We start from the raw sequence: 14809 nt of genomic DNA, 5'->3' as shown, positions 1-14809 counted from the left end.
CATCTCAATGAGAAGAACCTCTGATTTAGTGGACTGGAGAATCATTCTCTGAACACCAGAATTGTTGTAAATACCTGTGAGATATGAATAACTTAAATTGGATCATATGTATGTTTTCTCCCCGTAGCATCCCCAGCCATGAGAGGCTCCACTCCTCTAGACGTGGCTGCCTCCTCTGTGATGGACAACAACGGCCTGGCCTTGGCTCTGGAAGAGCCCGACCTGGACAAGGTAGGGGATACTGTCTCTATTGGATGTGTGTGTGTGTGTGTTGGTGTGTGTGCATTAGAATTGGGGTTTTGTGTCTATGTGTTTCAGAGTATCCTCAGTCCATGTGGCTGTTGCTAAGCTTGTCTTTGTTTTGTCCTGGTTGTGTGTCGCAGGTGGTGACGTACCTAGCAGGCTGTGGGCTCCAGAGCTGTCCCATGCTGCTGGACAAAGGTTACCCTGACATCGGCTGGAACCCCATTGAGGGTGAACGCTACCTCTCCTTCCTGCGCTTCGCTGTATTTGTCAATGGTAGGTGGGGCACTGTACTGTAATGACTGTCAGCAGCTCCTGTACTGAACCTTGGTCTCTGTAGGGCAAAGTGGAGGATGATGCTTGGTAATGTACTGTACTGTGCCTTCCATACCAGGGGTGGGCAGTGTCGTGTCTTTACTATCATTAAATTAAGACTTTTAGTTTTTATCAAAGATTCTCTGTAATTAGTATTACGCGATTAAACTGATGAATCATGTAACTGTAATTAACTCGGAATTCGGGGCACCAAGGAAAATATTCAGATTACAAAGTTATCATTTCCTATAATAACTTTTCAGATATTTTATATCTGATCAATTAGTCTTCGAATTAAATAATTATTTATTTTACCTCACGTTAGTCTCATTCCAAATGTCGTAAATTGTTGGTTATCTGCACGAACCCAGTCTTCACTATGAGTCATCCATACATCAATTGTCTTAAATCATTTATTTATTACTAACTAAGTAATTCACAAAAATGCATAAACAAACAAACAAGGTAAATATGGTTACAAGAAATGATAGGGGAATGTGCCCTAGTGGGCTAATCCGGCATCGGGGCTTGGTGGACAAAGGGGGGAGTCAGCTGAGAAGTCACCACAGTTGATAATTATAACAATTAAAATGCTAATCCTTTGCACATGAACGCTCACTCATTCGGGAACAATTGCAATCAATATATATATTTACTCTCAGTGTCGTCTTGATCGCTATTGAAAAGTTAATTTCTGTTGGAGAGTTTGTCCTCTCCCTCTCTCTCTTTCTGTCTTGGTTAGAGTGGATTGTTCAGAGTGACATTCATTCGTTTCGTCATAGAATGGTTTTGGCGGTTGTCGTTCTTCACGTTCAATGATACCGAATTCCTAGCTGCAGACTAGTAATTAATATCAAAGACTTGTTCTTATTCTGTCGGTATCAATAGTCTAAGAGTTTAACCACGTGGTATGGTTAAAAGATTCATCAATGGTCTACCACCTTTGTACTCCCGTGATTGAGAGAAACATGGTCTGGTGATAATTTCTCAAAGTTGTGGTTTTATTCGGAATTGCAGAAAAGGGCTGTCCCAGGATGCCTGACCCTAACTAGGCTCAGGGGCAGTACTCTGATTTAGTTCAACTCAAAAGGGAATTGGAGTTTCCTTCATTAAACAGTCCAAAATCACATCACACAATTTTACAAACAGTATCATACTCACTCATTCATCTTATACAACAATTAGATGTAAACCTCATATCTGAGGCTATTATATAAACAGCATTATGGCAATGTGGCCACACCGTCTCCCATGAGCTTCCCCAAAATGTAACAAACAGACCAGTTCGTAGCTGGATTCTTCACCGATCTTAAATACATTGTCCGGAACATGACACTTGTTCGGACCTCAAGTTCTGTGAGGTGAAAGAAATTCCTTTGTTCTCTATGAAAATTCCCCCCGGTCTCTTATACTGTGTGGCCATGAGGCAGGGTCTTCTCAGGAATTTACGACCTCTCTCTGACCAGAGCAGCCTAGTTGAAGGAGGCAGGGGGAGGCAGGGAGAGGGGGATGGGCTCGCTGTACCCAAAGAGGGCAACGTCATGACAGCAGTTTTAGAGATGGCCTGTCTGTGTGGATCCTGCTGGGCAGGCTAGACTGCCTGAGGGGGTTAGCTGATAGGAGCCACAGCCTCAAGGTCAGTAGAGCTCAGTGGAGGAACAGGATCTCACTAAATAGAGTGAATATTGGAAACTGCTCCTGGATGAAAGAGCAGGGCAGCCATTCATTTGCTTCCTGACAGTGATGGACCAAAAAGAGTGGCGATACATTGTCAAGCACTCACTAGATGAGTTTTATGTCTGGTGCTGTTCACCTCCGAGGTGTTTGGGAGCCCAAAGGAGTATTTTGTTCATATCAGTTGTTGATGTGTGTGTGTGTGTACTGTGTGCCTAATTTGTGTGTGTTTTTCCACTGCCAATGCATTTTATGTGCATCTTGTGTCGATATCTGTGTTGATGTCAATGTGCTAATTCAGTGTATTACTGAAATATATGTTTTGTTAACCTGGTGGGTGTGTGTGTGTGTGTGTGTGTGTGTGTGTGTGTGTGTGTGTGTGTGTGTGTGTAACAAATGCATGTGTGTGTTCCAGGTGAGAGTGTGGAGGAGAACTCCAGTGTGGTGGTGAAGCTACTGATCAGGCGTCCAGAGTGTTTTGGCCCGGCTCTGAGAGGAGAGGGGGGTAACGGGCTGCTGGCAGCAATGAAGGAGGCCATCAAAATCTCAGATAACCCTGCTGTGGACTTGCCCTCCTCCGCCCAGGGGGTCAGCTCTGACGCGTAAGCTACATACTGTACCTGCCATAGCTATAAAGCAAGAGCTAACGGCATAGTACATCGCAAAGTAAACGCTGTAAGATCATCATGAGTTAGTTGAGATGGCAAGGTAAGGCCCAGAGGACCTTCTCATTGGTTTTGTTATGGGCAGGTCTGCTGAGGACGATGAGGAGGAAGAGGTGGTGCATATGGGCAATGCCATCATGTCCTTCTACTCTGCCCTCATCGACCTACTTGGACGCTGTGCCCCAGAGATGCACGTGAGTTTAGCTGATGGTCCCACTCCTATCACAGATCACATGTACTCTAACCTACTCTGAGAGGTTCATTTGCATACGAGACATCTCAGCATCTGTTCTCTCTGACTCATCTGGATAAGTAAAGATTGAATGAATGTCTGTTTTCCACCAGTGAGATTTCCATTTCCAATGACCTTCTCTCCTTCCTCCTCCTCCTTCAGTTGATCAACAAGGGTAAAGGGGAGGCCCTGCGAATCCGTGCCATCCTGCGCTCCCTTGTGCCCACTGAAGACCTGGTGGGCATCATCAGCATACCCCTCAAAATGCCTGTCGTCCACAAAGGTAGAGGACTGCCCAGTTCCCACTTCAGCTCTTATAACGCACAACAGCACACACAACAGCAACACACAACACACAATAAAATCCCAAATCACTCAGCCGTCGTGATGATCTAATGGCATGCACACTTTACTCTCTGAAGTCTAGAAACAACAAAATGTGATCTAAATAATGAATTGGTTGAGGTAGAAATGATGAAGTATGAAACTTAATCGTTTAAATGGTGGTGCCGTGCTTTTGATCCCAGCTCACAATTCATGTGTTTTTAATCAACCAAGGCTTTCTACCTCCCATGGCTCTCCTCGTCTCCCTCTCATTTCTGTTGCCGGGTGTTTTTCTCTATTGATTGCTCTGCACAAGCTTGGCATTACTCGGATCTTAAAATGCTGCTAGCTAGTGCTGCCACACAACGAGCACTGTCGGCAAGCCAACAACTGAATAACTCAGCCATGCCTCGCTCCCCAGAAACCCTCTCACAAGCTGCACTGCTGCTAATGAATACACATTAGTTATCTGGACTTGCATGCCTTTCACATGAGGCTTGCTATAATGTATGGGTAGGTCTCCCTGTTTGAATACTGCAAGAAAAACATATTTACACAAGTCCTATTTATACAGAGACCCACCTCCTCTTATTTTGTTTTCCTCTGTGTATCTCATTATTTTTTATATCCTCTTTCTTTGTCTATCTTTCCCTTTTATGTTATATTCTCTTTCTTTCTCTCTCTCTCTCTCTCTCTCTCTCTCTCTCTATCTCTCTCTCTCTATCTCTCTGTCTCTCTCTCTCTGTCTCTGTCTCTCTCTTTCTCTCTCTCTCTCTCTCTCTGTCTCTCTCTCTCTCTCTGTCTCTCTCTGTCTCTCTGTCTCTCTGTCTCTCTCTCTTGCTCTCTGTCTCTCTCTCTGTCTCTCTCTCTTCCTCTTCCTCTTAGACGGCACTGTGACAGAGCCTGATATGGCAGCCAGTTTCTGCCCGGACCACAAGGCCCCCATGGTGCTGTTCCTGGACCGGGTCTATGGTATTGAGGACCAAAGCTTCCTACTTCAGCTGCTGGACGTGGGCTTCCTGCCCGACCTGCAAGCCTCTGCTTCTCTGGACACGGTGAGTGGTGAGCTCACCCTCAGCTGAGAAGTGGGAGATGTGGAAGACCACAAATTAGGCTAAGGCATCAAGTTGTTTGTTTTGGCATCTAGTTCATTGTTTACCAGACAAGTGGGTTGAGGTATTCAAGGATGTGGGAGATGAGTGGAGTGGAGGCTGTATATTGAAGGCTTGTGTGAACGGCATAGGCAAGATGCAGTAGCTGATATCGAGTACAGTATATACATATGAGATGAGTATGTAAACAAAGTGGCATAGTTTAAAGTGGCTAGTGATACTTGTATTACATAAAGATGCAGTAGATGATAGAGTACAGTATATACATATACATATGAGATGAATAATGTAGGGTATGTAAACATTATATTAAGTAGCATTGTTTAAAGTGGCTAGTGATATATTTTATGGCCTTGAGATAGAAGCTGTTTTTCAGTCTCTCGGTCCCAGCTTTGATGCACCTGTACTGACCTCGCCTTCTGGATGATAGCGGGGTGAACAGGCAGTGGCTCGGGTGGTTGTTGTCCTTGATGATCTTTATGGCCTTCCTGTGACATCGGGTGGTGTAGGTGTCCTGGAGGGCAGGTAGTTTGCCCCCGGTGATGCGTTGTGCAGACCTCACTACCCTCTGGAGAGCCTTACGGTTGTGGGCAGAGCAGTTGCCGTACCAGGCGGTGATACAGCCCGACAGGATGCTCTCGATTGTGCATCTGTAGAAGTTTGTGAGTGTTTTTGGTGACAAGCCGAATTTCTTCAGCCTCCTGAGGTTGAAGAGGCGCTGCTGCGCCTTCTTCACGATGCTGTCTGTGTGTGTGGACCAATTCAGTTTGTCTGTGATGTGTACGCCGAGGAACTTAAAACTTACTACCCTCTCCACTACTGTCCCATCGATGTGGATAGGGGGGTGCTCCCTCTGCTGTTTCCTGAAGTCCACAATCATCTCCTTAGTTTTGTTGACGTTGAGTGTGAGGTTATTTTCCTGGCACCACTCTCCGAGGGCCCTCACCTCCTCCCTGTAGGCCGTCTCGTCGTTGTTGGTAATCAAGCCTACCACTGTAGTGTCGTCCGCAAACTTGATGATTGAGTTGGAGGCGTGCGTGGCCACGCAGTCGTGGGTGAACAGGGAGTACAGGAGAGGGCTCAGAACGCACCCTTGTGGGGCTCCAGTGTTGAGGATCAGCGGGGTGGAGATGTTGTTACCTACCCTCACCACCTGGGGGCGGCCCGTCAGGAAGTCCAGTACCCAGTTGCACAGGGCGGGGTCGAGACCCAGGGTCTCGAGCTTGATGACGAGCTTGGAGGGTACTATGGTGTTGAATGCCGAGCTGTAGTCGATGAACAGCATTCTCACATAGGTATTCCTCTTGTCCAGATGGGTTAGGGCAGTGTGCAGTGTGGTTGAGATTGCATCGTCTGTGGACCTATTTGGGCGGTAAAGCAAATTGGAGTGGGTCTAGGGTGTCAGGTAGGGTGGAGGTGATATGGTCCTTGACTAGTCTCTCAAAGCACTTCATGATGACGGAAGTGAGTGCTACGGGATGGTAGTCGTCTAGCCTCTGGGCCACCAGTTGCCCTGCTCCTGTACAGACACACAGATCTTTGATCCATACTGGAAAGCGATAAGGATCACGCGCCCACGTAATCCAGCAGCTATTAAATTAAAGTCTGGTTGATTCCGATGTAACACGATGCTAGGCTCACCGTTCCAGGCCTTTCATTAGAGAGTATTACTCTGTAGATACGATTAGCCCTGGCCTGGGATGACCTAGTGCATTGTCTTCATCAGCTATTTCCTAAGGATAAATGTGCAGATTCAGGTCCTCACTAGGATTCTATTTAGAGTAGTTGAAAGTCTATCTTTGACACACCTATTGATAGTGATTGTGGAACAGTTGAAGTTGTGCCTGGGTTGTGAGAACTGCTGTGTGACACTGTGTTGTGTTGACCTCTCCCCTTTGACCCCTCCCCTATAGGAGGTACTCAGCACCACAGAGACAGCTCTGGCCATGAACAGGTACATCGGCTCTGCCATGCTGCCCCTGCTCACCCGCTGTGCCCCCCACTTCGCTGGCACAGAGCACTATGCCGTGCTCATCGACTCCACGCTGCACACCATCTACAGGCTGTCCAAGGGCCGCTCGCTCACCAAGGCCCAGAGAGACGCTATCGAGGAGTGTCTGCTGGCCGTCTGCAAGTAAGGAGTTCCACTATGTACATTAGCACCCCTTAAGGAAGCGATAAGCTCACTGTGTGGCCATTGAAACACTTAAGCCAAACAGATACAGTATTATCCTGGGTCATGATGTAGTCTCTCTCTGATTTCCTGTTCCCTCCCTGGTCTGGTCCTCTGTCTGCAGGTACCTCCGTCCCTCCATGCTGCAGCATCTCCTGCAACGCCTCGTCTTTGACGTGCCCTTGCTGACGGAGTACTGCAAGATGCCTCTCAGGGTATGTCTCCTTTCCTTCCCTCTCCCTCTCTCTTCCTCTGCCCTTCTGCTGCCCTCTCACAGTAGGCTGTGGTTTCAGGGGTGTGCTCTGCAGCCTGCTTGAAGATATTAGCTCTCTATCCTGTTGGGCGTTAAACACACTGTTTATCAAACATACCGCCTCTGTCTCTTTCTCTGCCTCTCTCTGACTCTCACTGCTATTAATGATGACGTTCTCAGCATTAAGCAGATGTTGGAAGTTGTTTTGTTTTTATAACGACACCCGAGCACCAGGGAGCAGAGAGCAGCCTGGAAGAATGTGATTGCCTGTGGAAGACGGAACACAGTTGATTCTGCCTGCACTTAAACTGAGATAGGTCATGGGATATTCATTCTCCCTATCATCAGCTGTAGATCCTATTGGAGATATTTGGCTTGGTGCCAGTGTGTAGTTGTCTTTCAGTATACCCGTAAAGTGGTTACCTACGTGTCTTTTCTATTCCTACAGTGTAGCCCACAGCAGACTGTACATACATCCTCTCTCTCAGTCTGATGGACTGTCCTTTGACCCTTTGTGCCCTCCACAGCTCCTGACCAATCACTACGAGCAGAGCTGGAAGTACTACTGTCTGCCATCAGGCTGGGGCAGCTACGGCATGGCCTCAGACGAGGAGCTGCTCCTCACAAAGAAGATTTTCTGGGGCATCTTGGATTCGCTCTCACAGAGGGTACGATGAGGTCTCCTTTAACACAGCACTTAGGCCCAGGAGAATGGCAGGGCTCCAACAGGATCCTAGTTGAGGCTATTAAAAAAAGGCTGATAATGAGCCAATAAAACCAAAGCTGCACTGAGCTTTGATCAGGAAGTGCTGACCATGTGGATACATGCTCAGGCCAAAAGGTCATAACCTTTAGTAATCTGGTACTAGACACTCCTCTTTAAGTGTCCTATTGAATTATCTCTCTACAAATGCCTCGTTGCCTTTCTGTGCTGTTGAATATGGCCATTGATTTTATGGCTCACCTTGTATGCTCTTTTTGAAGTATGGTAAATGTCTGGACCCAGCACATGAAAGTGAAGATGGTGACAGAAAGACCAGGCTGAGAACATCAATATTTGAACAGTCATCATCGATCTCAGCCTCTGCTCTCTGCAACTGGGACGACTCTGCATTAAGCATGTCTCTTAACCCCTAGCCATTCCTGCAGTCTCTAGTCGATAGTTTAGCCTTACTCAGACCTCAGTGGAGGTACCTCTGATAGTCCACCAATCAGAGTGTGTTTCACATTGCAGAAGTACGATGCAGATCTCTTTAAGATGGCCATGCCCTGTCTGAGTGCCATATCTGGGGCCTTACCGCCTGACTACATAGACGCCACCATCAGCACCACACTGGAGAAGCCTGTGTCTGTGGACGCTCAGGGCAACTTCGACCCCAAACCCATAAGCACATCCAAGTGAGTGGCCATTGGAGATTATGGCATATAAGGTGTGACTGTCTGATCCCACTCTGACATTATATGTAACAACTTGTTATAGGTGCCATGTGGAAGTTATGCACATAATTGATTTGATGTAATGTGCAGTGCTTTTATATACTTTATGACTGCGTTTACATATGCTTTATCCCAGCATGCATCATACCTGCAGTGAGTAATGGTTACTCTCTCTTGACAGCATATCTCTTCCAGAGAAACTGGAACACGTTGCCAACAAATATGCTGAGCATTCCCATGACAAATGGTCAGCAGAGAAGGTAGGCCAACGATGAGCTCCTCTGCCAAGGAAATGTGTATTAGATGCTGCAAAATTACACCTGGAACCAATTCATTATAACAGGCCACGAAGATTAAGAATCTACTGCTTTTGCACTGTATTTTATAAAGCCTTACCACGACCCTCTTGGATGAAACAATAGGAGGCTGGTTTCAGGGTTGCTCTCTCGATCCTGTTTGTTTTTATTTGGGTTGAAAAACTAGCTGGTAATGTATCAGGTCTGTAGTAGGGTCATACTTGTCTGTTCTCTCCAGGTGATGTTGGGATGGAGGTATGGGGACTGTATAGATGAGAAGGCCAAGACTCACCCTCTACTCAGGACCTACAAAGGTCTGACAGAGAAGGTAGAGTGTAATACAACATTACACAATATGGAATTGGTACACTAAAGTACGAGCTCAATAGGTAGACCTCATGATGTGATGATTCGTTTTGAACTGATTGTATATCTTGCTAACTCTTGGTGTGTGTCTGTGTCTGTGTGGTCCTCAGGAGAAGGATATCTACAGGTGGCCTGTGAGGGAGACTCTGAAGAGCATGCTGGCTATGGGCTGGAACATCGACAGAACCAAGGACGGAGAGACCATGTCCCTACGGGAGAGTGAGAAGATGCGCAAGATCTCCCAGTCCTCCTCTCATGTACTCAGTTTAATAACGTCCTCCTCCTCCTAGTACTTTACACTCTAAGAAAAAAGGTGCCATCTAGAACCTAAAAGGGTTCTTCGGAGGTCCCCATAGGGGATGCCTTTGAAGAACCCTTTTGGGTTCCTTTCCACAGATGGTTCTACATGGAAACCAAAAGGGTTTTACCAGGAACAAAAAACGGTTCTACCAGGAACTAAAAATAGTTATCCTATGGGGTACATCCAAAGAACTCTTTTGGAACCCTTTTTTCTGAGAGTTTATACCAGGACTGCTGAGTTATCTGTTCAGTGTTTGTTTTTATTACTGAATGTTTTCTTGTTGGCATTTGGCAGGCTAACGGTTTCAACCCGACCCCAATAGACACCATCAATGTGGTTCTGTCTAGAGAGTTACAGGTGAGTGAACCACACAGCTGTTATTTTGTAACTGTAAATAACTGGTTTGTTTATGACTAGGCTGTTAATGTTATTTAATTAACAGAGGTTCTCTTTGCTCTTTGGATCAAGGGCATGGTGGAGGTTGTGGCTGAGAATTATCACAACATCTGGGCTAAGAAGAAAAAGAATGACCTTGGAATTAGAGGTGATTCTATAATTATCTACCCTCCCTGTGAGATGGAGGAGACAGATTAATGTAGTCAGAGGTAAATGTGAGATTTATTGGTTCTGATTGTTACAGTGTTGTCGTTTGTGGTTCCAGGTGGGGCAACTCACCCTCTGCTGGTGCCCTATGACACCCTGACCGCCAAAGAGAAGGCCCGGGACAAAGAGAAGGCCCGGGACCTGTTCCGCTTCCTGCAGATCAACGGCTACGCCATCACCAGGTCAGTGTGTGAACTTCAGTCTTTGTAAAAACATTGATTTGTATTGTTGTGACAGAATGACAATTCGTATGTCCCTTCCCCCTGTGTTGTAGAGGTCTGAAGGACATGGAGCAGGACTCTTCCTCCATGGAGAAGAGGTTTGCCTACAAGTTCCTCAAGAAGCTGCTGAAGTATGTGAACTCAGCCCAGGAGTTCATTGCCCACCTTGGTAAGAGCCTGGTGACATTCATATTGTTGATCTTTGAATGCTCCTCTACCTTTTCTCTGTTATGGACAATGCTGCCTTATTGACCTGCTCTTTATTGAACTTTGACCTTGTCGTTTCAGAGGCCATGGCTACCAGTGGGAAGACCGACAAGTCACCTCATGAGCAAGAAATCAAGTTTTTTGCCAAAGTGAGAATATTGTAAATCTGTGTGAAACAAATGAACATTTTAAGTACAGTACATGAGATTACACAAAGAATGTCACACATCTCCTAAATGGTATTTATTCTTTAGGTCCTCCTCCCTCTGATAGACCAGTACTTCAAGAACCACTGTCTCTACTTCCTGTCTTCTCCCAGTAAGAACCTGAGCAGCAGCGGCTACGCCTCTAATAAGGAGAAGGAGATGGCCACCAGGTCGGTACAATAACATCTCACGACTCTGCAGTTCCACTTTCTCACTCTCTGTGAATGCTACTTACATACTCTTCTCCGTAAACTCCTTTCATCTTTTCCTACTCTTAGCCTTTGACCTCCCTGATTTCGTTCTTTCTTTCCTTCTTTATCTCTCCTTCACTTTTCCAGCCTGTTCTGTAAACTGGCAGCTCTTGTCAGACACAGGATTTCCCTATTTGGTAAGAAGCTGATTCTCATCGCTCTTTGTTGCTGTGGATATTAGGATGACGATTAGTGTATGATATGCTAATGACTGTACTGTGTTCTCCTGTAGGGAGTGACTCCACCACCATGGTGAGCGTTCTCCACATCCTGGCCCACACACTGGACACCAGGTGGGTAGAACTCAGTCCTGCAGTTCTATGCCACAATATAACCCTAGAGTTTGAAATGAAATCAAAGGTTTGAAAGAGGTCCGTCACGTAGCAATTTTACAGTACATGTCATTGGAAAAGAGGGCTAAGCTAATGTCTAGCCAACGTTGCATTACTTAGGCCCACACATATGTTGTTCTCCACCATGTTCATAATCTCCAGTTGCTGTTATTCGTGTCGTTTTGGAATCATTGACATGAAGAGAAACAACTCCCGCTGGTATTTAGATAAGTACACTCATCATGCATACACAGCAGGTACTGTAGCTAGCTCCGGGCTCCTAGTGTTCTTTAGAAACTTTGTGTTGTTTGAGGCAGCAGTTCTCACAAATGAGGTTAAAATAGCAATGCATTAAACATGATGTTTATGCTGAGGATGTAGCCACTGTACTGTACTGTACTTGCCCATAGGCCTTGTCTTTCAACTCCCTCCCTTTGGGAGATTCATCACAGCTTCAAAAAGCTTTAAGAGTCACAAAATGCATTACTAAAAATGGACTAATCTAATCTGCTTAATGTATCAAATAGTTTTTGGGGTGTAATATTTCTGCACATCCTTACACGGACAGTCTCACCTTGAATCTAAATATTTACATAATTTACTGTATAAATCATACACTGTAAATATTCACGGTCAGATAGAAGTTTTTATCTCAGTCACATGACATGACTAGAGTCCCTTGGGAGCTCTCTGTAGTATAGCTGGCTCTCCTCTATGGAAATGATGCTGTCCTTTGGGAACTCTTCTATCATATGGCAATTATTATTCTAATCAAATACGATCATTTTATTATCCCACATGGGGACATTGTTTGGTTATTGTGTGCACAAGCGGCAGCAATGACAGACTACATACTCCACCATTTAACCCCTTCCTCCCTCTCCTCCGACAGGACGGTGATGAAGTCTGGCTCAGAGCTGGTGAAGGCGGGGTTAAGGACGTTCTTCGAGAATGCAGCGGAGGACTTGGAGAAGACACTTGAGAACCTGAAGTTGGGGAAGTTCACCCACTCCCGCTCACAGATGAAGGGCGTGTCCCAGAACATCAACTACACCACGGTGGCACTACTGCCCATCCTCACTGCCCTGTTTGAACACATCACCCAGCACCACTTTGGAGTGGACCTGCTCTGTGAGTGACCACAGCAAGACCTACACATCTAGGAGATATGAGGAGTGGCGAGAGTATGCTTTATATTCATGTCAAAACACTGATGCTGTGCATATGAATGTAACCAACATACCTTTTCTGCTGTTTTTCAGTGGATGATGTCCAAGTGTCCTGCTATCGTATCCTGACCAGCCTCTATGCGCTCGGGACTGGGAAAAACATCTATGTGGAAAGGTAGTATTATTTAGATCTTGCTAGGAGACTGATATCACAGATACTATATGTCTGAGATCTGTGTGTCTGTCTCTCCCCTCTCCCTGTCCCCTCCAGGCAGCTGCCGGCCCTGGGGGAGTGTCTGGCCACCCTGGCAGGGGCCATGCCTGTGGCCTTCCTGGAGCCCCTGCTCAACAAACACAACCCCTGCTCTGTGTTCAACACCAAGACCGCCAGAGAACGGGCCAGTGAGTTACACACACTTCTACGTGATAGTGTTGTACATGTTACGCCATGATACACTATTTAATGGTTCTTTACCTGTGCATGTAAAATAGTGCTCATCTTATTCTGTGTAGTCCTGGGCATGCCAGACGCAGTGGAGGAGATGTGTCCGGAGATGCCTCGTCTAGACGTCCTGATGAAGGACATCAACGACATGTCTGAGTCTGGGGCGCGCTACACAGAGATGCCCCACGTCATCGAGGTGGTGCTACCCATGCTGTGTAACTACCTGTCCTACTGGTGGGAGAAGGGCCCAGAGAACCAGGCGTCTCCGCACAGCGGGGGAAGTGTTGGGGGCAGTGTCTTCTCCACCACCGTCACCTCAGAACACCTCAGCCTCATCCTGGGAAACATCCTGAAGATTCTCAACAGCAACCTGGGCATCGACGAGGCCTCCTGGATGAAGAGGATCGCAGGTTAGCTGGGTTGCAATACTGTGTGGGAGTGTACAGCAGTCTGTCACATTGGATGGGAGCTTTAGGAAACAAACTGGTTTTGAGGGCAAAACTGTCTTCGAATTTGTATACAGTGCTGATCAGATGAACCAGACTGAAAAGGGATTGTCTTTTGCATTCCTAGTAAGACAGCTATTCTATTGTTTTGTTTTTAATTTATAATAAAACAACTAACTATGTGTCTGTCACTACGACTGCTGTGTGTGCAGTGTACGCCCAGCCCATCATCACTAAGGCCAGGGCTGTTCTGTTGAAGAGTCACTTCCTGCCTACACTGGAGAAGCTGAAGAAGAAGACAGTGAAGGTGGTGTCGGAGGAGGAGCTACTGAAGGCTGACAGTAAGGGAGATACCCAGGAGGCTGAGCTGCTCATCCTGGATGAGTTCGCTGTGCTCTGCAGAGACCTCTACGCCTTCTACCCAATGCTCATCCGCTATGTAGACAACAACAGGTGAGCCCGCTGAACCCTGGGTAATGGAGTAGTTTACAGTGGCATGATTTGGGTGTGTTTTACCTTTACCATAGGACCTATTGTAATGAAGGAATGTACTAGTTTGGTAGCAAGGCTTTGGAGCAGAGGATATTATATTGATATAGTCTTTGGGTTCATTGCTCCTCTCCTCATTGTCCTGCAGGTCGAGGTGGCTGAAAGAACCAGACGCTGACTCCAATGAACTCTTCAGAATGGTGGCTGAGATCTTCATCCTCTGGTGCAAATCACATGTACGATTTCTCCTTGAAAACAATGGACAAGCTAACAGTTACAATGGAGAGGACACTCAGAATGAGAAGTAAACAAAGCAGAAATGTCTTCTTCATATATTGTTATTACTCTTTCCTCAGAACTTCAAAAGGGAAGAGCAGAACTTTGTGGTTCAGAATGAAATCAACAACCTGTCATTCCTGACTGGTGATAGCAAGATCAAGATGTCAAAGGTAGCATTTATTATTATGTGCCTGCTTACTGAGACAGTCAAAACAGTTCTGCATCTTCCCCTTATTTTCAGTGGTGGAGAGTCTGCAGCCCGTGTGGTCATGTATGTTCACATCCTAACCCTGCTAACCTCAGTTCAACCTCCCACTACTCTCTGTCAGCACGCTCTCCAGCTGAGCCTTGTTAATGGGCTTCATTCTGCAGAGGCAGCCCTTTCTCTCTCACTGCTCCAGTACTGCAGCAACCCTAACACTCATATCCCCCGTGGCCAACCAGCGGCCATGTCACCACCTCAGGGACAGGGAATAGATTTGTTGATTGTTTATTTTAAAAAAAATGTTTATCCTGTCTGTGTTTACACTCCATTCACTGGCATAGGCAGCAGCCATTGGCGTGCCCTGCCTCGCTGTAAACACATTACATCAGCCAATCATTAACACCTATCGGCCCTCCATCATCAGACCCGCCTAACATCATAACTAGTGTTTCTCATTCCCTTATGGGCCGACCACGTCCCATCTCTGTTATTGAAAGTCAACACGCCCATGACAAATAACATGATCACATGTCAATGGTGTTTCTGGGTTATGGGTACCCAGGTG

At 46.3% G+C, this 14809-nt stretch overlaps 1 protein-coding gene across 1 annotated transcript in view; it reads left to right on the top strand.

The window, feature by feature from the left end:
* The window catches only part of LOC112262170 (ryanodine receptor 3-like), a 157697-nt gene that overhangs the window by 113697 nt on the left and 29191 nt on the right, over nt 1-14809 (top strand). The window contains exons 43-70 of the mRNA XM_042330038.1: nt 128-231; nt 384-519; nt 2648-2834; nt 2983-3091; nt 3292-3412; nt 4339-4508; nt 6479-6699; nt 6863-6953; nt 7519-7659; nt 8226-8389; nt 8610-8688; nt 8963-9052; nt 9201-9347; nt 9686-9748; nt 9860-9935; nt 10053-10176; nt 10269-10384; nt 10504-10571; nt 10677-10798; nt 10967-11016; nt 11112-11172; nt 12104-12342; nt 12474-12555; nt 12652-12782; nt 12894-13235; nt 13484-13724; nt 13909-13996; nt 14117-14209. Coding sequence (XP_042185972.1) covers nt 128-231; nt 384-519; nt 2648-2834; nt 2983-3091; nt 3292-3412; nt 4339-4508; nt 6479-6699; nt 6863-6953; nt 7519-7659; nt 8226-8389; nt 8610-8688; nt 8963-9052; nt 9201-9347; nt 9686-9748; nt 9860-9935; nt 10053-10176; nt 10269-10384; nt 10504-10571; nt 10677-10798; nt 10967-11016; nt 11112-11172; nt 12104-12342; nt 12474-12555; nt 12652-12782; nt 12894-13235; nt 13484-13724; nt 13909-13996; nt 14117-14209 — 3656 coding nt within the window. The remainder of the gene's footprint in view (nt 1-127; nt 232-383; nt 520-2647; nt 2835-2982; nt 3092-3291; nt 3413-4338; nt 4509-6478; nt 6700-6862; nt 6954-7518; nt 7660-8225; nt 8390-8609; nt 8689-8962; nt 9053-9200; nt 9348-9685; nt 9749-9859; nt 9936-10052; nt 10177-10268; nt 10385-10503; nt 10572-10676; nt 10799-10966; nt 11017-11111; nt 11173-12103; nt 12343-12473; nt 12556-12651; nt 12783-12893; nt 13236-13483; nt 13725-13908; nt 13997-14116; nt 14210-14809) is intronic.

Source organism: Oncorhynchus tshawytscha, linkage group LG11, assembly GCF_018296145.1.
Source record: "Oncorhynchus tshawytscha isolate Ot180627B linkage group LG11, Otsh_v2.0, whole genome shotgun sequence".
In the NCBI taxonomy this organism is placed as follows: domain Eukaryota; kingdom Metazoa; phylum Chordata; class Actinopteri; order Salmoniformes; family Salmonidae; genus Oncorhynchus; species Oncorhynchus tshawytscha.
The sequence above is the reverse complement of the archived record's forward strand: the minus strand, read 5'-3'. Positions and strand labels throughout refer to the sequence as shown.